We start from the raw sequence: 22,375 nt of genomic DNA, 5'->3' as shown, positions 1-22,375 counted from the left end.
TCGATTTAGCTTCGAGGTTATAACTATAATTGACACGTTGCCACGTTTAATTTTTTTATCATACGTAATAGAGTATTTACCAAAATATAAATTGACCACCCTGTATAATGCAAATAAGATTTTCGATTTAGCTTCGAGGTTATAACTATAATTGACACGTTGCCACGTTTAATTTTTTTATCATACGTAATAGAGTATTTACCAAAATATAAATTGACCACCCTGTATAATGCAAATAAGATTTTCGATTTAGCTTCGAGGTTATAACTATAATTGACACGTTGCCACGTTCAATTATTTATCATACGTTATTAAGTATTTACCAAAATATAAATTGACCACCCTGTATAATGCAAATAAGTTTTTTCTTTCTTATAATTTTTTCGATCCAACTTCGAGGTCACTATAAATGACACTTTGCCACGTTTAGTTTTTTTTATCGTAGATAAAAGAGGATTTACCAAAATAGACAAATTTCTCACCCTGTATAATTCAAATAAGTTTTTTCTTCGTACAATTTTTTCGATTTAACTTCAAGGTTATAACTATAATTGACACGTTGCCACGTTTAATTATTTATCATACGTTAAGTATTTACCAAAATATAAATTGACCACCCTGTATAATACAAACAAGTTTTTTTCTTCGTATAATTTTTTCGATTTAACTTCGAGGTTATAACTATAATTGACGCGTTGCCACGTTTAATTATTTATCATACGTTAAGTATTTACCAAAATATAAATTGACCACCCTGTATAATACAAACAAGTTTTTTTCTTCGTATAATTTTTTCGATTTAACTATGAAGTTATAACTATAATTGACACGTTGCCACGATTAATTCTTTATCATACGTAATTACCAAAATAGACAAATTGTTCACCCTGTATAATACAAATAAGTTTTTTCTCCATATAATTTCGAGGTCATAAATAGAAATGAGACGTTGCCGCGTTTAATTATTCATCCTAGATGATAGAAAATTTGTTCGATATAATTATAGGTTATACATTGAATTGAATCCTCAGATTGAATGTCTCTTAGTTAATAATAAAAAAATGAAAAAGCTGCTTGGAATTTTACGAAAAAGGTTGATCATTCTTTCTGGTTGAATAATTATATAAATAATATTAGTAATTCAACATTTGTACCAGAAATGTCAAATGTCTCATCTGGCAACCTCTTTAAGCAACAGCCGAGAACAAATGAAGAACACATATGAAGTGGGATGAGAAAATTTAATGGTTAATTGTTTGTATAAACAATAATTTTGATTTTTATAAGAAAGTTTGAATATATAATCGATATAGTTATATTGAAAAAAAAAACTTTGCAATCAGATACTTTGACTTTTATAGTTGTTTAAGCCGTACACCACATTCCCTACATTCCTTTACAAATATAATATTTATATGCAACTGTTCAGTGTAACATCATCTGCAGTTAAGTTGTAAATAAATAAACGTTTCCGACAAAAAGTTTCATAAAAAAAATGCGACTCAGTTGAAAATTTGCAATAAATGTTGGATTTCAAGGTTAGAATCGTAAAATTTAATGTCGATATACGTTTATATGTATACAGTGTTGGTATAATTAAAACTCATTTACGATAGTTGCAGTTTTTGTTTTTTCTGTGTAATTAGGAAAAAAAACTCGTAAAACAGTACAAGGTGAGATGATACAAAGTACGATTTATAAAATAAATGAGAAATGTATAGAAACGAACGATTATAAAAAAAAATTGGGTTAGAAATTAATAGTAGTCATTTTGTATTTAATTTGAGACTGACATTGGGCACGTGGGCGTGGCTATCGCGCTATATACCCCAGTGTTGCCAACTCTCGAAAACTTATCTCCCTAAAGCACTAATGAATTCATAAAATCCCGAAATTTACTACAAATTACATCTAAAAAAAATTTATTATTTAAAGAAACGATCGGTGATGAGAAAAATTATACCGAATAAGACGTAAGTAATTTTTGATAAGAATAATCGTTTAGGTACAGAAATAATTTGATTTTGTATTTATTTGAGACTGACACTAAGTACGTGGGCGTATATTTAATGTAAAATATCGTTTGATAGTCCGGGGAAACGAATCGGAAAAGTTTAAATCGAACCGCCCTCGTAAAACACGATGTATTTATAACTAATTGTACGTAAAATGATAAACAAATTTCTGTATCGAACTGTAAATAATGAAAAATAAATATATTGAGATGAATAGTATTAAATGGATTAAATAGATAATAAATAATCAAATTTGGATATTAAGTAAGGTCGATTTTTATCAGCTCTTCAAAATTGATAAAATCGTCCTTTAGTCAGATTAATTTAAGTTTGTATAGTAATTTTTTCAACAAGAAGCAACTGTTTTGAAAATAACATTAAATAGTTTTACTTTTTTATGACTCATCGAAATGTCACGGAATTTTAAAGTTGGTACTTCGTAAACGTCATATGGATTTGACAATGACATTGACATCTGTGTATTTACGAACCGTTTATTAATTAAATGAAGTAGAAAGTTGATTTTTTCGGTATATTACATGGTTTAGAATTAAATCAAGAATCGAGAAAAAAAAATTTTGTTATTCGACAAAAGTAAAATCTTGTCATTGACTGGCCGGCGTCCAACCGATCGGTATCATTTTGAAATCCAATATGTTTTGATGCATCTGCCAAAAAGCAGTCGATTTCTCTCGCCGTTGTAGTTATTGTACTTTGGCAAACATTTTAGTTTATACATTTACTATACGACCGTCATAAAAACATACTTTTATTTTTTTGTCTTTTTCTCGAATTTAAATAAGTGGGACTTCGATTTATTTTCGCCGAAACGTACGCCCGGGGAATATATCATCTGTCATTGTTTATTATCATCAGTATATGTCAAACGAAAATAGTTTTAATTGATACAGGACGTCTCCGATCGCACATTTTTGGCAAGGTAACTTGAAATAATTTAGTTATTTGACAAGCCCGTCGACAGGTCGATGATGTTTTCTAAATTATGTTTATTACAAAATATACGCGAGATCTAATCGAAATAATATTTAATATTCAAGGTTATCGTATAAATAGAGGCTAATTTTGTTATTTTCCCTTTTAAATAAAAGATTTTTTTGAAAAAAATGATTATTTCGTTATATTCTTTGACTTTTTTTCGCACTGGTTACGTCGATAAACAGTTCCCTTCAATTTCGTCTCCCGGAGCTCCCCATTTCCTCCAATTTCGTTGAATACTTTCCACATTCAGTTTATCTGTTGCAAATCGCTTCCAATGAAGCTTCTTCATCTCGTTTTTGGTCCCATTGAACCTTCCAAGGATGCTCCATCGAAATCAAAAGTATTTTCGAGATTCCCTCGGTGGGTATCATCATCATCGTGGTCATACGACTCCCAGTGGAGCAGGAAACACCCATAGATGTTTCAGGGATAAGTCGTTTTGTTATTTCCCTCCAATTTCGTCTCCCAGGGCTCCCCATTTCCTCCAATTCCCTTAAATACTTTCCACGTTCAGTTTATCTGTTGCAAATCGCTTCCAATGAAGCTTCTTCATCTCGTTTTTGGTCCCATTGAACCTTCCAAGGATGCTCCATCGAAATCAAAAGTATTTTCGAGATTCCCTCGGTGGGTATCATCATCATCGTGGTCGTAGGACTCCCAGTGGAGCAGGAAACACCCATAGATGTTTCAGGGATAAGTCGTTTTGTTATTTCCCTCCAATTTCGTCTCCCAGGGCTCCCCATTTCCTCCAATTCCCTTAAATACTTTCCACGTTCAGTTTATCTGTTGCAAATCGCTTCCAATGAAGCTTCTTCATCTCGTTTTTGGTCCCATTGAACCTTCCAAGGATGCTCCATCGAAATCAAAAGTATTTTCGAGATTCCCTCGGTGGGTATCATCATCATCGTGGTCGTAGGACTCCCAGTGGAGCAGGAAACACCCATAGATGTTTCAGGGATAAGTCGTTTTGTTATTTCCCTCCAATGTCGTCTCCCAGGGCTCCCCATTTCCTCCAATTTCGTTGAATACTTTCCACATTAAGTTTATCTGTTGCAAATCGCTTCCAATGAAGCTTCTTCATCTCGTTTTTGGTCCCATTGAACCTTCCAAGGATGCTCCATCGAAATCAAAAGTATTTTCGAGATTCCCTCGGTGGGTATCATCATCATCGTGGTCGTAGGACTCCCAGTGGAGCAGGAAAGTCGTTTTTGTACCCAGTGCTCTAATTTTTTCAATCCCGATCATTCAATTGACTCATTTTAAACAAAAAACGTTTGTTAATCAAAATATACTTACTCCGCTTTCCGTTTTGACTTTGTCCTCTTCGGATTCGCTGTATTCGTTCTTCTTTATCTTCTTCGCTTTGTCCAAATCCAGAAGATCTTCTCCGTCGCTTTGATGTTTTCGTTTTTGTTCGATCGTAAGTTTGAGTCCCGCTTTGATTAATTGGGAACAGGTATGTTGAACACTCGGCGGATTCGTTGTGGGAGATTCCACCTTCGAAAAAAAAAAAAAAAAAGATTTTTCTCAACGTCGGCCTGTCGTCCGAGTCTTTTATTTTTACCTGACTGCTGCTCGAGCTGTTGGAGTCGCTGCTGGAATTGAACGGTCCGTAAGAAGGTCCACTGGCTGAGGATTTCTTCGAGATGGAATCGTTGAAAGGGTAGTTGTCCAGGGGATTGGTCATGGCGATGAGGGAATTGAGAATTTCCGGAGTGCGCGGAGTGGAATTGGCGCTCTCCACCAGGAGGCTGGACGTAGAAAAGAAATTTTTTATGTAAACATTTTCTACGGCAAAATTTTTGCTATAATAAACTTAACCGACAACAACATTTAATATTCGTCCTGTAAATTATCAATTTTCATTAAAAAAAAAAAGCTTTATATATCCTATTTTTCAAAATCTACCCTGTTTGTGCGTGCTGTTTATTCCTTATGGGTAAAAAAAACACCCCTTATTACAAAAAATTGAAAAAATCCTATTATTAGTTAAAAAAAATTATTTGTACATCTCGGAACACCCTCGTACAAGTTTACGATTAATTCTACATATGCAACCCCTTTAAATCATCCCTTAAAAACGGCAAATTACAAAATAAACTAAAAAAAATTCGTTATTATATTTTGAATTACTGTTCAACCCTCTCAAAAACCACCCTTTATGATTAAAAATTCGAGTAAGACAAAAAAAAACATTCAAAACACTATACAGGATGTTTCTCGTTTCTAATATAGATAGAAAATTGGTTGTAAACAAGTTTTACACATTTTTTACGATTTTGCCGTAACTACTGGCAACACCGCATTGAAATTTTGCACGAATACGTTTTGGAAGTTGATACATCCAATGAATTTGTTTTTATGTCTGACTCTCATAGAGGGCGCTAGTTATACGGTTCGTAATCACTTCGAGTTATTGAAACACCCTGTATACTAAAATATTTGAGCTTTTGAGCGAATACTCCAAAACAACGTATAGTTAGTTTTTTGGTAAAAACTACTTCATTTTTTTTTTGGGTAATTTTTTAAATTTTCATTTTCAAAATAACTTATTAGGTTTTCAAGGTCATTAAATAAATGAAATTCTTCGTTTTTTTATCAGCTGCGTTTAAGCTAAAATCGTAAACTTAAATTTAGACACCTTAATAGGTAAAAATTAGACGAAATATGTAATTTTAGTGTTTGTAGTATTTTTTCCTTGTTTACAATTTTTTTATATCGATTTATTTTTATTTCAAACATTCACGTCGTTGTTGAAAAACGTGTAAAATGTATTCTTACCTGTTAACGGCATTTTGGGCCGACGTTGCCAAGTCTACGTTCAAATTATACATAATATCACTACTTTTCTTTAAAATTAAAATCACAATTAACTAGACTTGACTCTAGCGGCACTTATTTTTATTATTCACAGTCAGTTACGTAGTTTCACAGGGCGTTGAAAGATGACGTTTGGATGAAGGAAATCTAGAACAAAAACGAACGTAAATTAATAATTGTTATGAATTTACTATCAACATATAGAAAATACTACATTGATAAGAGATAAAAACAATTTTTATCTAAATATACGATAAAATAAGTCCAATTGAGTACCTCCCAAACGAAGAAAAATCATACAGTTCATATATATGAAAGATAAAGACAGCGAGATATGGGAACCCAAACTACCAATAGCGTAAGAAACAACACCGACATATCATTATCTTTCTCTCTCTATTCTATCCTGATTGGTTCGCCATTACGTCGAAGTTTAGAGTAGTGGGAACGGCAAAGAAATTAGAAGCTACTAGAGAGAGATAGAAAGTGTTAAACTGATGTTTTTCTTGACATGACACTCTATCTTTAATAGTTTCTCTATGATTCCAACTAGCTTGAAATTGACGTAACCAATTGAGGTGAAAAAAGAAGAAGAAGACGAGGTAAAAAAGACAGGTAGTCAGAACAAAACAAAAATACGGATTTACAATTTATATTAAGAGTGATGGACTGTGCGTTTTTCTTAACGAATTTTTATTTAATTTCCTTTTTTTAATTAGTTGATAAAACGATAAATAACATTAATATGTCAACAACAAATTTTCTTGAACTAGTTCAAGTCCATAAACGGCTTTAGTATTTGTCGTAAAAATTCAAGCCGTCGTAAATAATTTGTAAACTATTTCAATAACTAAATGATATATAACAAGTTTGCCCTCCATTCTTTGACATTCGCGTAAATTATTATTGTAAAATATTTTCTTAAACAATGCTACAAAAACGAGAATATGGTGTTTACATTTTCAAAGTTAAGCTAATTTAACAGCTTTTAGTGTTTCGAGTCGTAAAAAAAACTTGTGGTATTATAAAATAATATACGACAACTGTTAGTCCAGCGGTCGGACCGACAAAACAACTACCAGTTTTATTTTATCACAATATTCATTATTTCTAAAACAAATCGCATTATCTTTTTGACGACCCTGTATAGTATGCGTAATTTATTCCGCTCCAACTTCGTATATGCCTTTTTGGGTAATTTTATAGTTTCGTTTTTCGGTTCTAGAAAATCGATAAATCATCCGATTTCGATTAATTTTTTTTTAGAATATTTATTTTTTCGGAAGATTTACGAAAAAAATTATGGGGATAAAAAAAAATTGAAACTTATATTGGTTTCAGGGTTTTAAATGTTCATTAAAATGCACTCATTCACGTATAATTGTTGATAACTTTTTTCCAAATAATCAAATGAAGTTGTTATATTTTTTTTCATAATCTACACAAAAAAACCAACAAATTGAAAAAAAAATTAAACAAAAATGTTGATTTATCACGTTTTTACAATTAAAAATAATAACAATTTCTTTTAAAAGTCATAAAATCATATAAAAGTTTTTACAAAAAAAACGACGCCAGCAGATGGATTTGCATCCTTTGGATCCGGTTCTCCATTTTTAGTCCGTTTGTTTTTTTGTTTCGGTATGACAGCTTGTCAAACACACATAGTTTTTTGTTGTCAGTTTTTTTTTCGAACCCAGTTTTACCAATTGAAAATATATATGTCAAACGTCAAAAATTTTTTCCTTTACACATTTTTTGTATTTTCACAATTTAGAACGGGCTCCCGAACTATTTCTGTTGTGAATGCTACACGAATTGTGTGCCCAATTTGAGCCTCCAGTTTTCTTTTGCAAATAGTCAGAGGCGTACTCAGTATATTTTTTATAACTTTTATAACTATATTTGGTTTTGTTTTTATAATAAATTATCTAGATGTATATTCAATTCGAAATTCGTTCTAAATACAATTTTGATTATTATAAATATATTTATAGATGTTGTATACGAGGTTGGTTGAAACTTATAAAAAACTGGCAGTTTCAAAAAACTTTTGATTGAAAAATAACTGGAGGTCTTTCAGAGGAATAATTTGATGGATATTCATTGAAAGCGAATAATTTTTTCGGTATTCAAAGTGGATTAACATGAAAAATAGTTTATGAAACTATTAAATTGTATCTATGGAAAAATAGACTAAGCAGATGTTAGTTTCAAGGATAATTCAGAATGTTTTATACCATTGGCATCGGTGTTTTAATAATTATTATAAACCTCGTTACAGCTGGAATATATATTGGTGAGCCGAACGAACGATTTATAGCGGATGGTTTCAAAAATTAGTAGCTTGAATACAACGTTCGATATTTTTTTGGATCATTATTTTACCAAAAATGCGAGAAAATTATTAAATTTGTGTAGGCGTACACCATCCATTTGGAGAGTCCTTGGTCCATAATAACTTACAACGTAGAAGTTCATATGGAGCCCGAAATTTAAGAACTAATAGTTTTTTTTGGAAAAATCGAAAGAAAAAGTTAAAAAACTACAATAATAAATTTATTGGAATTTGCTTTTTACTGGAAGATGAATGGAAAAGATTTTTCGAGGATTAATGGAAAAACATGCGTTCGTTTGAAAAATCGCCAAGGATGAACTAATGGAAATATTGATCTGAAATTCTGAAGGGGTAGTCTTAAAGGGTTTTTCTACAAGAAAAAAAAATCAGGAAGTTTCTATGAAACACGATATTGGAGATACGAGACTTCAAACTTGTTCAAGGTTTAATGAAAAACATACGTTCGTTTAAAAAATCGTCAAGACTGAATTAATAGAAATATCGATCTGAAATTCTGAAGGGGTAGTCTTGAAGGGTTTTTCTACAAGGAAAAAAATCAGGAAGTTTCTATGAAACACGATATTGGAGATACGAGACCTCAAACTTGTTCAAGGTTTAATGAAAAACATACGTTCGTTTAAAAAATCGTCAAGACTGAATTAATGGAAAAATCGATCTGAAATTCCGAAGGGGTAGTCTTAAAGGGTTTTTCTACAAGGAAAAAAATCAGGAGGTTTCTGTGAAACAAGATATTGTATATACGAAACCTCAAACTTGTTCAAGGTTTAATGGAAAAACATACGTTCGTTTGAAAAATCGCCAAGACTGAATTAATGGAAAAATCGATCTGAAATTCTGAAGGAGTAGTTTTAAAGGGTTTTTCTACAAGGAAAAAAATCAGGAAGTTTCTGTGAAACTCGATATTAGAGATACGAAACGTCAAACTTGTTCAAGGTTTAATGGAAAAACATACGTTCGTTTAAAAAATCGTCAAGACTGAATTAATGGAAAAATCGATCTGAAATTCTGAAGGGGTAGTCATGAAGGGTTTTTCTACAAGGAAAAAAATCAGGAAGTTTCTATGAAACACGATATTGGAGATACGAGACCTCAAACTTGTTCAAGGTTTAATGGAAAAACATACGTTCGTTTGAAAAATCGTCAAGACTGAATTAATGAAAATATCGACCCGAAATTTTGGAGGGGTATTCTTAAAGGGTTTTTCTACAAGGAAAAAAATCAGGAAGTTTCTATGAAACACGATATTGGAGATACGAGACCTCAAACTTGTTCAAGGTTTAATGAAAAACATACGTTCGTTTAAAAAATCGTCAAGACTGAATTAATGGAAAAATCGATCTGAAATTCCGAAGGGGTAGTCTTAAAGGGTTTTTCTACAAGGAAAAAAATCAGGAGGTTTCTGTGAAACAAGATATTATATATACGAAACCTCAAACTTGTTCAAGGTTTAATGGAAAAACATACGTTCGTTTGAAAAATCGCCAAGACTGAATTAATGGAAAAATCGATCTGAAATTCTGAAGGAGTAGTTTTAAAGGGTTTTTCTACAAGGAAAAAAATCAGGAAGTTTCTGTGAAACTCGATATTAGAGATACGAAACGTCAAACTTGTTCAAGGTTTAATGGAAAAACATACGTTCGTTTAAAAAATCGTCAAGACTGAATTAATGGAAAAATCGATCTGAAATTCTGAAGGGGTAGTCATGAAGGGTTTTTCTACAAGGAAAAAAATCAGGAAGTTTCTATGAAACACGATATTGGAGATACGAGACCTCAAACTTGTTCAAGGTTTAATGGAAAAACATACGTTCGTTTGAAAAATCGTCAAGACTGAATTAATGAAAATATCGACCCGAAATTTTGGAGGGGTATTCTTAAAGGGTTTTTCTACAAGGAAAAAAATCAGGAAGTTTCTATGAAACACGATATTGGAGATACGAGACCTCAAACTTGTTCAAGGTTTAATGAAAAACATACGTTCGTTTAAAAAATCGTCAAGACTGAATTAATGGAAAAATCGATCTGAAATTCCGAAGGGGTAGTCTTAAAGGGTTTTTCTACAAGGAAAAAAATCAGGAGGTTTCTGTGAAACAAGATATTGTATATACGAAACCTCAAACTTGTTCAAGGTTTAATGGAAAAACATACGTTCGTTTGAAAAATCGCCAAGACTGAATTAATGGAAAAATCGATCTGAAATTCTGAAGGAGTAGTTTTAAAGGGTTTTTCTACAAGGAAAAAAATCAGGAAGTTTCTGTGAAACTCGATATTAGAGATACGAAACGTCAAACTTGTTCAAGGTTTAATGGAAAAACATACGTTCGTTTAAAAAATCGTCAAGACTGAATTAATGGAAAAATCGATCTGAAATTCTGAAGGGGTAGTCTTGAAGGGTTTTTCTACAAGGAAAAAAATCAGGAAGTTTCTATGAAATATGATATTGGAGATACGAGACCTCAAACTTGTTCAAGGTTTAATGGAAAAACATACGTTCGTTTGAAAAATCGTCAAGACTGAATTAATGGAAATATCGACCCGAAATTTTGGAGGGGTATTCTTAAAGGGTTTTTCTACAAGGAAAAAAATCAGGAAGTTTCTGTGAAACTCGATATTAGAGATACGAAACCTCAAACTTGTTCAAGGTTTAATGGAAAAACATACGTTCGTTTAAAAAATCGTCAAGACTGAATTAATGGAAAAATCGATCTGAAATTCTGAAGGGGTAGTCATGAAGGGTTTTTCTACAAGGAAAAAAATCAGGAAGTTTCTATGAAACACGATATTGGAGATACGAGACCTCAAACTTGTTCAAGGTTTAATGGAAAAACATACGTTCGTTTGAAAAATCGTCAAGACTGAATTAATGAAAATATCGACCCAAAATTTTGGAGGGGTATTCTTAAAGGGTTTTTCTACAAGGAAAAAAATCAGGAAGTTTCTGTGAAACTCGATATTAGAGATACGAAACGTCAAACTTGTTCAAGGTTTAATGGAAAAACATACGTTCGTTTAAAAAATCGTCAAGACTGAATTAATGGAAAAATCGATCTGAAATTCTGAAGGGGTAGTCATGAAGGGTTTTTCTACAAGGAAAAAAATCAGGAAGTTTCTATGAAACACGATATTGGAGATACGAGACCTCAAACTTGTTCAAGGTTTAATGGAAAAACATACGTTCGTTTGAAAAATCGTCAAGGCTAAACTAATGGAAATATCGATCTGAAATTCTGAAGGAGTAGTTTTAAAGGGTTTTTCTACAAGGAAAAAAATCAGGAAGTTTCTATGAAACACGATATTGTCGATATAAAACCACAAACTTATTCACACGCACCGAAATATGAAAATCAATTCAAACTTGACATAGGAATGAGAATTAATCCTCATGATGCTTTTTTTAAAAAAACCCTCAGAAGATTTCAAAAAATTTCAAAAATTTCAAAAAACAGTGAGCGAAATGGGGTTATATCATCATCAAATTTACTTACCTTATACACTATTCTATAGTGTTTAATTGGACGATGTACAGTATGATTATCGTTTCCTGTTGTTCTATACAGTTTTTGTTGTGGGAAAGTGGAAAATACTTTCATGTTACACAAATCTGCGGTCAGATTTAACCATGCGCAAGTTTTTTACAAAAGAAAATAGAAATTTCGGCTAACATTGCGCAATTTCGTCTTCAGTTAACTTTTTTATAAATAAGATGATAAATAATTGATTAATTTTGGAATATAATTTGATTGCCAAACGTTTTAGTCTTTCATAACCTCAATTTTTATATATGTCAATGGTAGATAATAAAATTCTCGTGCTTTTAAACATAAAATTCAGTTTTTATTTAGTGGAACTTCCTCTCCGTTCACAAATTTCGTATAATAAAATTTTATAGCGTCAAATATAAAGTATGTCAATGTAATTTCCTGTTACGCAATCTAAGTATCACCCTGTATTAATAATAAAATTTAAACCTAACAAATAGATCTCATATTAAGGAAACGTTAGGGGATAAAAACATAAATTTCGTGATGAAAACAAAATATTAAGGGTGAAATAATTGGAAAAAAAAACTTAAAAATGCATAGGGGTCGTAAAATATTATTATTAGGTTATTAAGAGATTATGAAGTGTCATGGTCAACTTTCAAAATGAAATAAATCGGCTGAAACAGTTGACTACTTTCGATTGTATCGGAACTTTCTCATATCCCCTCGTATATAAGCTCTAAGCCGAATTGCAACGTTCATTTTCTGCGAAACCATCTTGTTTTGAAAATAACAAAAATAACTTCACCAAAATGGCTGCCACCTCTTTATGATTAATCGAAATGTCATGAAATTTGACACATAGTATTATGAAAGTTGGTAAACGTCATACGGATTTGACAATGACATTGACATTTGAGTGTCAGTCACAGGACTTATTAATTAGGTGATGTTATACATCAAACTATTTGATTAAATATTGTTAGAGAAAGAATATAAAACCTGTTATCTCATTCATTGGTTATTTTAATTAGAACTTGTATACTGAACTAAATACATGGAAGAATTTATTATCTTCTGCGATATAAATAGAGAAATAACCTAAAATGTGCGTAAATAAACTTATGATTGCGAATTTATGCGAACTATATATAGTTTTGTTTATATTAAACACAAATTTATTTATTTATTTATTTATCGATTTGAGTGAATCAATTTTTTTCACATACACTTATGGTCAATTTAATCGGTTCATTTATTTTTATTGATAAATATTTATATAAACTGATGCTTTCGATATAAAAATTGTAGTATCGGGGTTATGCAGGATATTTGAAATATACTTCATCCTGATAAGGATAACGGAAGTTATAATGAACTATTATTTTGTTTGTAAATATGTCTACTAAAATGGTATACAATGAAATCGGCCCCCCCTCGTCGGATAATGTATTATTAATATGTTAGAATTATGTTGTAATTAAAATTAATATGGTGCCGATAGAAAGTAATGGAATTTATTTATGATCAAAATATCGATCAGAAATTCTGAAGGGGTGTTTTTAAAAGGTTTTTCTACAAGGAAAAAAATCAGGAGGTTTCTGTGAAACAAGATATTGTATATACGAGACCTCAAACTTGTTCAAGGTTTAATGGAAAAACATACGTTCGTTTGAAAAATCGTCAAGACTGAATTAATGGAAAAATCGATCTGAAATTCTGAAGGGGTAGTCTTAAAGGGTTTTTCTACAAGGAAAAAAATCAGGAGGTTTCTGTGAAACAAGATATTGTATATACGAGACCTCAAACTTGTTCAAGGTTTAATGGAAAAACATACGTTCGTTTGAAAAATCGCCAAGACTGAATTAATGGAAATATCGATCTGAAATTCTGAAGGGGTAGTCTTAAAGGGTTTTCCTACAAGGAAAAAAATCAGGAAGTTTCTGTGAAACTCGATATTAGAGACACGAGACTTCAAACTTATTCAATGTTTAATGGAAAAACATACGTTCGTTTGAAAAATCGTCAAGACTGAATTAATGGAAATATCGATCTGAAATTCTGAAGGGGTAGTCTTAAAGGGTTTTCCTACAAGGAAAAAAATCAGGAAGTTTCTGTGAAACTCGATATTAGAGACACGAGACTTCAAACTTGTTCAATGTTTAATGGAAAAACATACGTTCATTTAAAAAATCGTCAAGACTGAATTAATGGAAAAATCGATCTGAAATTCTGAAGGCGTAGTCTTAAAGGGTTATTCTACAAGGAAAAAAATCAGGAAGTTTCTGTGAAACTCGATATTAGAGACACGAGACTTCAAACTTGTTCAATGTTTAATGGAAAAACATACGTTCATTTAAAAAATCGTCAAGACTGAATTAATGGAAATATCGATCTGTAATTCTGAAGGGGTAGTCTTAAAGGGTTTTTCTACAAGGAAAAAAATCAGGAAGTTTCTGTGAAACACGATATTGGAGGTACGAGACTTCAAACTTGTTCAAGGTTTAATGGAAAAACATACGTTCGTTTGAAAAATCGTCAAGACTGAATTAATGGAAATATCGATCTGAAATTCTGAAGGGGTAGTCTTAAAGGGTTTTTCTACAAGGAAAAAAATCAGGAAGTTTCTATGAAACTCGATATTGGAGGTACGAGACCTCAAACTTGTTCAAGGTTTAATGGAAAAACATACGTTCGTTTGAAAAATCGTCAAGACTGAATTAATGGAAATATCGATCTGAAATTCTGAAGGGGTAGTCTTAAAGGGTTTTTCTACAAGGAAAAAAATCAGGAGGTTTCTGTGAAACAAGATATTGTATATACGAGACCTCAAACTTGTTCAAGGTTTAATGGAAAAACATACGTTCGTTTGAAAAATCGTCAAGACTGAATTAATGGAAATATCGATCTGAAATTCTGAAGGGGTAGTCTTAAAGGGTTTTCCTACAAGGAAAAAAATCAGGAAGTTTCTGTGAAACTCGATATTAGAGACACGAGACTTCAAACTTGTTCAATGTTTAATGGAAAAACATACGTTCGTTTGAAAAATCGTCAAGACTGAATTAATGGAAAAATCGATCTGAAATTCTGAAGGGGTAGTCTTAAAGGGTTTTTCTACAAGGAAAAAAATCAGGAGGTTTCTGTGAAACAAGATATTGTATATACGAGACCTCAAACTTGTTCAAGGTTTAATGGAAAAACATACGTTCGTTTGAAAAATCGCCAAGACTGAATTAATGGAAATATCGATCTGAAATTCTGAAGGGGTAGTCTTAAAGGGTTTTCCTACAAGGAAAAAAATCAGGAAGTTTCTGTGAAACTCGATATTAGAGACACGAGACTTCAAACTTATTCAATGTTTAATGGAAAAACATACGTTCGTTTGAAAAATCGTCAAGACTGAATTAATGGAAATATCGATCTGAAATTCTGAAGGGGTAGTCTTAAAGGGTTTTCCTACAAGGAAAAAAATTAGGAAGTTTCTGTGAAACTCGATATTAGAGACACGAGACTTCAAACTTGTTCAATGTTTAATGGAAAAACATACGTTCGTTTGAAAAATCGTCAAGACTGAATTAATGGAAATATCGATCTGTAATTCTGAAGGGGTAGTCTTAAAGGGTTTTTCTACAAGGAAAAAAATCAGGAGGTTTCTGTGAAACAAGATATTGTATATACGAGACCTCAAACTTGTTCAAGGTTTAATGGAAAAACATACGTTCGTTTGAAAAATCGCCAAGACTGAATTAATGGAAAAATCGATCTGAAATTCTGAAGGCGTAGTCTTAAAGGGTTATTCTACAAGGAAAAAAATCAGGAAGTTTCTGTGAAACTCGATATTAGAGACACGAGACTTCAAACTTGTTCAATGTTTAATGGAAAAACATACGTTCATTTAAAAAATCGTCAAGACTGAATTAATGGAAATATCGATCTGTAATTCTGAAGGGGTAGTCTTAAAGGGTTTTTCTACAAGGAAAAAAATCAGGAAGTTTCTGTGAAACACGATATTGGAGGTACGAGACTTCAAACTTGTTCAAGGTTTAATGGAAAAACATACGTTCGTTTGAAAAATCGTCAAGACTGAATTAATGGAAATATCGATCTGAAATTCTGAAGGGGTAGTCTTAAAGGGTTTTTCTACAAGGAAAAAAATCAGGAAGTTTCTATGAAACTCGATATTGGAGGTACGAGACCTCAAACTTGTTCAAGGTTTAATGGAAAAACATACGTTCGTTTGAAAAATCGTCAAGACTGAATTAATGGAAATATCGATCTGAAATTCTGAAGGGGTAGTCTTAAAGGGTTTTTCTACAAGGAAAAAAATCAGGAGGTTTCTGTGAAACAAGATATTGTATATACGAGACCTCAAACTTGTTCAAGGTTTAATGGAAAAACATACGTTCGTTTGAAAAATCGTCAAGACTGAATTAATGGAAAAATCGATCTGAAATTCTGAAGGGGTAGTCTTAAAGGGTTTTTCTACAAGGAAAAAAATCAGGAGGTTTCTGTGAAACAAGATATTGTATATACGAGACCTCAAACTTGTTCAAGGTTTAATGGAAAAACATACGTTCGTTTGAAAAATCGTCAAGACTGAATTAATGGAAAAATCGATCTGAAATTCTGAAGGGGTAGTCTTAAAGGGTTTTTCTACAAGGAAAAAAATCAGGAGGTTTCTGTGAAACAAGATATTGTATATACGAGACCTCAAACTTGTTCAAGGTTTAATGGAAAAACATACGTTCGTTTGAAAAATCGCCAAGACTGAATTAATGGAAAAATCGATCTGAAATTCTGAAGGCGTAGTCTTAAAGGGTTATTCTACAAGGAAAAAAATCAGGAAGTTTCTGTGAAACTCGATATTAGAGACACGAGACTTCAAACTTGTTCAATGTTTAATGGAAAAACATACGTTCATTTAAAAAATCGTCAAGACTGAATTAATGGAAATATCGATCTGTAATTCTGAAGGGGTAGTCTTAAAGGGTTTTTCTACAAGGAAAAAAATCAGGAAGTTTCTGTGAAACACGATATTGGAGGTACGAGACTTCAAACTTGTTCAAGGTTTAATGGAAAAACATACGTTCGTTTGAAAAATCGTCAAGACTGAATTAATGGAAATATCGATCTGAAATTCTGAAGGGGTAGTCTTAAAGGGTTTTTCTACAAGGAAAAAAATCAGGAAGTTTCTATGAAACTCGATATTGGAGGTACGAGACCTCAAACTTGTTCAAGGTTTAATGGAAAAACATACGTTCGTTTGAAAAATCGTCAAGACTGAATTAATGGAAATATCGATCTGAAATTCTGAAGGGGTAGTCTTAAAGGGTTTTTCTACAAGGAAAAAAATCAGGAGGTTTCTGTGAAACAAGATATTGTATATACGAGACCTCAAACTTGTTCAAGGTTTAATGGAAAAACATACGTTCGTTTGAAAAATCGTCAAGACTGAATTAATGGAAAAATCGATCTGAAATTCTGAAGGGGTAGTCTTAAAGGGTTTTTCTACAAGGAAAAAAATCAGGAGGTTTCTGTGAAACAAGATATTGTATATACGAGACCTCAAACTTGTTCAAGGTTTAATGGAAAAACATACGTTCGTTTGAAAAATCGTCAAGACTGAATTAATGGAAAAATCGATCTGAAATTCTGAAGGGGTAGTCTTAAAGGGTTTTTCTACAAGGAAAAAAATCAGGAGGTTTCTGTGAAACAAGATATTGTATATACGAGACCTCAAACTTGTTCAAGGTTTAATGGAAAAACATACGTTCGTTTGAAAAATCGCCAAGACTGAATTAATGGAAATATCGATCTGAAATTCTGAAGGGGTAGTCTTAAAGGGTTTTCCTACAAGGAAAAAAATCAGGAAGTTTCTGTGAAACTCGATATTAGAGACACGAGACTTCAAACTTATTCAATGTTTAATGGAAAAACATACGTTCGTTTGAAAAATCGTCAAGACTGAATTAATGGAAATATCGATCTGAAATTCTGAAGGGGTAGTCTTAAAGGGTTTTCCTACAAGGAAAAAAATCAGGAAGTTTCTGTGAAACTCGATATTAGAGACACGAGACTTCAAACTTGTTCAATGTTTAATGGAAAAACATACGTTCGTTTGAAAAATCGTCAAGACTGAATTAATGGAAATATCGATCTGTAATTCTGAAGGGGTAGTCTTAAAGGGTTTTTCTACAAGGAAAAAAATCAGGAAGTTTCTGTGAAACTCGATATTAGAGACACGAGACTTCAAACTTGTTCAATGTTTAATGGAAAAACATACGTTCATTTAAAAAATCGTCAAGACTGAATTAATGGAAATATCGATCTGTAATTCTGAAGGGGTAGTCTTAAAGGGTTTTTCTACAAGGAAAAAAATCAGGAAGTTTCTGTGAAACACGATATTGGAGGTACGAGACTTCAAACTTGTTCAAGGTTTAATGGAAAAACATACGTTCGTTTGAAAAATCGTCAAGACTGAATTAATGGAAATATCGATCTGAAATTCTGAAGGGGTAGTCTTAAAGGGTTTTTCTACAAGGAAAAAAATCAGGAAGTTTCTATGAAACTCGATATTGGAGGTACGAGACCTCAAACTTGTTCAAGGTTTAATGGAAAAACATACGTTCGTTTGAAAAATCGTCAAGACTGAATTAATGGAAAAATCGATCTGAAATTCTGAAGGGGTAGTCTTAAAGGGTTTTTCTACAAGGAAAAAAATCAGGAGGTTTCTGTGAAACAAGATATTGTATATACGAGACCTCAAACTTGTTCAAGGTTTAATGGAAAAACATACGTTCGTTTGAAAAATCGCCAAGACTGAATTAATGGAAATATCGATCTGAAATTCTGAAGGGGTAGTCTTAAAGGGTTTTCCTACAAGGAAAAAAATCAGGAAGTTTCTGTGAAACTCGATATTAGAGACACGAGACTTCAAACTTATTCAATGTTTAATGGAAAAACATACGTTCGTTTGAAAAATCGTCAAGACTGAATTAATGGAAATATCGATCTGAAATTCTGAAGGGGTAGTCTTAAAGGGTTTTCCTACAAGGAAAAAAATTAGGAAGTTTCTGTGAAACTCGATATTAGAGACACGAGACTTCAAACTTGTTCAATGTTTAATGGAAAAACATACGTTCGTTTGAAAAATCGTCAAGACTGAATTAATGGAAATATCGATCTGTAATTCTGAAGGGGTAGTCTTAAAGGGTTTTTCTACAAGGAAAAAAATCAGGAGGTTTCTGTGAAACAAGATATTGTATATACGAGACCTCAAACTTGTTCAAGGTTTAATGGAAAAACATACGTTCGTTTGAAAAATCGCCAAGACTGAATTAATGGAAAAATCGATCTGAAATTCTGAAGGCGTAGTCTTAAAGGGTTATTCTACAAGGAAAAAAATCAGGAAGTTTCTGTGAAACTCGATATTAGAGACACGAGACTTCAAACTTGTTCAATGTTTAATGGAAAAACATACGTTCATTTAAAAAATCGTCAAGACTGAATTAATGGAAATATCGATCTGTAATTCTGAAGGGGTAGTCTTAAAGGGTTTTTCTACAAGGAAAAAAATCAGGAAGTTTCTGTGAAACACGATATTGGAGGTACGAGACTTCAAACTTGTTCAAGGTTTAATGGAAAAACATACGTTCGTTTGAAAAATCGTCAAGACTGAATTAATGGAAATATCGATCTGAAATTCTGAAGGGGTAGTCTTAAAGGGTTTTTCTACAAGGAAAAAAATCAGGAAGTTTCTATGAAACTCGATATTGGAGGTACGAGACCTCAAACTTGTTCAAGGTTTAATGGAAAAACATACGTTCGTTTGAAAAATCGTCAAGACTGAATTAATGGAAAAATCGATCTGAAATTCTGAAGGGGTAGTCTTAAAGGGTTTTTCTACAAGGAAAAAAATCAGGAGGTTTCTGTGAAACAAGATATTGTATATACGAGACCTCAAACTTGTTCAAGGTTTAATGGAAAAACATACGTTCGTTTGAAAAATCGCCAAGACTGAATTAATGGAAATATCGATCTGAAATTCTGAAGGGGTAGTCTTAAAGGGTTTTCCTACAAGGAAAAAAATCAGGAAGTTTCTGTGAAACTCGATATTAGAGACACGAGACTTCAAACTTATTCAATGTTTAATGGAAAAACATACGTTCGTTTGAAAAATCGTCAAGACTGAATTAATGGAAATATCGATCTGAAATTCTGAAGGGGTAGTCTTAAAGGGTTTTCCTACAAGGAAAAAAATCAGGAAGTTTCTGTGAAACTCGATATTAGAGACACGAGACTTCAAACTTGTTCAATGTTTAATGGAAAAACATACGTTCGTTTGAAAAATCGTCAAGACTGAATTAATGGAAATATCGATCTGTAATTCTGAAGGGGTAGTCTTAAAGGGTTTTTCTACAAGGAAAAAAATCAGGAGGTTTCTGTGAAACAAGATATTGTATATACGAGACCTCAAACTTGTTCAAGGTTTAATGGAAAAACATACGTTCGTTTGAAAAATCGCCAAGACTGAATTAATGGAAAAATCGATCTGAAATTCTGAAGGCGTAGTCTTAAAGGGTTATTCTACAAGGAAAAAAATCAGGAAGTTTCTGTGAAACTCGATATTAGAGACACGAGACTTCAAACTTGTTCAATGTTTAATGGAAAAACATACGTTCATTTAAAAAATCGTCAAGACTGAATTAATGGAAATATCGATCTGTAATTCTGAAGGGGTAGTCTTAAAGGGTTTTTCTACAAGGAAAAAAATCAGGAAGTTTCTGTGAAACTCGATATTAGAGACACGAGACTTCAAACTTGTTCAATGTTTAATGGAAAAACATACGTTCGTTTGAAAAATCGTCAAGACTGAATTAATGGAAATATCGATCTGTAATTCTGAAGGGGTAGTCTTAAAGGGTTTTTCTACAAGGAAAAAAATCAGGAAGTTTCTGTGAAACACGATATTGGAGGTACGAGACTTCAAACTTGTTCAAGGTTTAATGGAAAAACATACGTTCGTTTGAAAAATCGTCAAGACTGAATTAATGGAAATATCGATCTGAAATTCTGAAGGGGTAGTCTTAAAGGGTTTTTCTACAAGGAAAAAAATCAGGAAGTTTCTATGAAACTCGATATTGGAGGTACGAGACCTCAAACTTGTTCAAGGTTTAATGGAAAAACATACGTTCGTTTGAAAAATCGTCAAGACTGAATTAATGGAAATATCGATCTGAAATTCTGAAGGGGTAGTCTTAAAGGGTTTTTCTACAAGGAAAAAAATCAGGAGGTTTCTGTGAAACAAGATATTGTATATACGAGACCTCAAACTTGTTCAAGGTTTAATGGAAAAACATACGTTCGTTTGAAAAATCGTCAAGACTGAATTAATGGAAAAATCGATCTGAAATTCTGAAGGGGTAGTCTTAAAGGGTTTTTCTACAAGGAAAAAAATCAGGAGGTTTCTGTGAAACAAGATATTGTATATACGAGACCTCAAACTTGTTCAAGGTTTAATGGAAAAACATACGTTCGTTTGAAAAATCGCCAAGACTGAATTAATGGAAATATCGATCTGAAATTCTGAAGGGGTAGTCTTAAAGGGTTTTCCTACAAGGAAAAAAATCAGGAAGTTTCTGTGAAACTCGATATTAGAGACACGAGACTTCAAACTTATTCAATGTTTAATGGAAAAACATACGTTCGTTTGAAAAATCGTCAAGACTGAATTAATGGAAATATCGATCTGAAATTCTGAAGGGGTAGTCTTAAAGGGTTTTCCTACAAGGAAAAAAATCAGGAAGTTTCTGTGAAACTCGATATTAGAGACACGAGACTTCAAACTTGTTCAATGTTTAATGGAAAAACATACGTTCGTTTGAAAAATCGTCAAGACTGAATTAATGGAAATATCGATCTGTAATTCTGAAGGGGTAGTCTTAAAGGGTTTTTCTACAAGGAAAAAAATCAGGAGGTTTCTGTGAAACAAGATATTGTATATACGAGACCTCAAACTTGTTCAAGGTTTAATGGAAAAACATACGTTCGTTTGAAAAATCGCCAAGACTGAATTAATGGAAAAATCGATCTGAAATTCTGAAGGCGTAGTCTTAAAGGGTTATTCTACAAGGAAAAAAATCAGGAAGTTTCTGTGAAACTCGATATTAGAGACACGAGACTTCAAACTTGTTCAATGTTTAATGGAAAAACATACGTTCATTTAAAAAATCGTCAAGACTGAATTAATGGAAATATCGATCTGTAATTCTGAAGGGGTAGTCTTAAAGGGTTTTTCTACAAGGAAAAAAATCAGGAAGTTTCTGTGAAACACGATATTGGAGGTACGAGACTTCAAACTTGTTCAAGGTTTAATGGAAAAACATACGTTCGTTTGAAAAATCGTCAAGACTGAATTAATGGAAATATCGATCTGAAATTCTGAAGGGGTAGTCTTAAAGGGTTTTTCTACAAGGAAAAAAATCAGGAAGTTTCTATGAAACTCGATATTGGAGGTACGAGACCTCAAACTTGTTCAAGGTTTAATGGAAAAACATACGTTCATTTAAAAAATCGTCAAGACTGAATTAATGGAAATATCGATCTGTAATTCTGAAGGGGTAGTCTTAAAGGGTTTTTCTACAAGGAAAAAAATCAGGAAGTTTCTGTGAAACACGATATTGGAGGTACGAGACTTCAAAC

General features: G+C 32.3%; 1 protein-coding gene across 1 annotated transcript in view; it reads right to left on the bottom strand.

Annotated features, from left to right (window-relative positions):
• Positions 1-22,375, bottom strand: part of LOC130894899 (activating transcription factor 3) — a 52,028-nt gene that overhangs the window by 4,148 nt on the left and 25,505 nt on the right. Inside the window, exons 2-4 of the mRNA XM_057801928.1 lie at positions 5,796-5,981; positions 4,579-4,765; positions 4,311-4,511 (exon numbers count right to left, since the gene is read on the bottom strand). Coding sequence (XP_057657911.1) covers positions 4,311-4,511; positions 4,579-4,765; positions 5,796-5,848 — 441 coding nt within the window. The 5' untranslated portion in view covers positions 5,849-5,981. The remainder of the gene's footprint in view (positions 1-4,310; positions 4,512-4,578; positions 4,766-5,795; positions 5,982-22,375) is intronic.

The sequence above is a fragment of the Diorhabda carinulata genome, chromosome 6 (assembly GCF_026250575.1).
Source record: "Diorhabda carinulata isolate Delta chromosome 6, icDioCari1.1, whole genome shotgun sequence".
NCBI lineage: Eukaryota > Metazoa > Arthropoda > Insecta > Coleoptera > Chrysomelidae > Diorhabda > Diorhabda carinulata.
The sequence above is the reverse complement of the archived record's forward strand: the minus strand, read 5'-3'. Positions and strand labels throughout refer to the sequence as shown.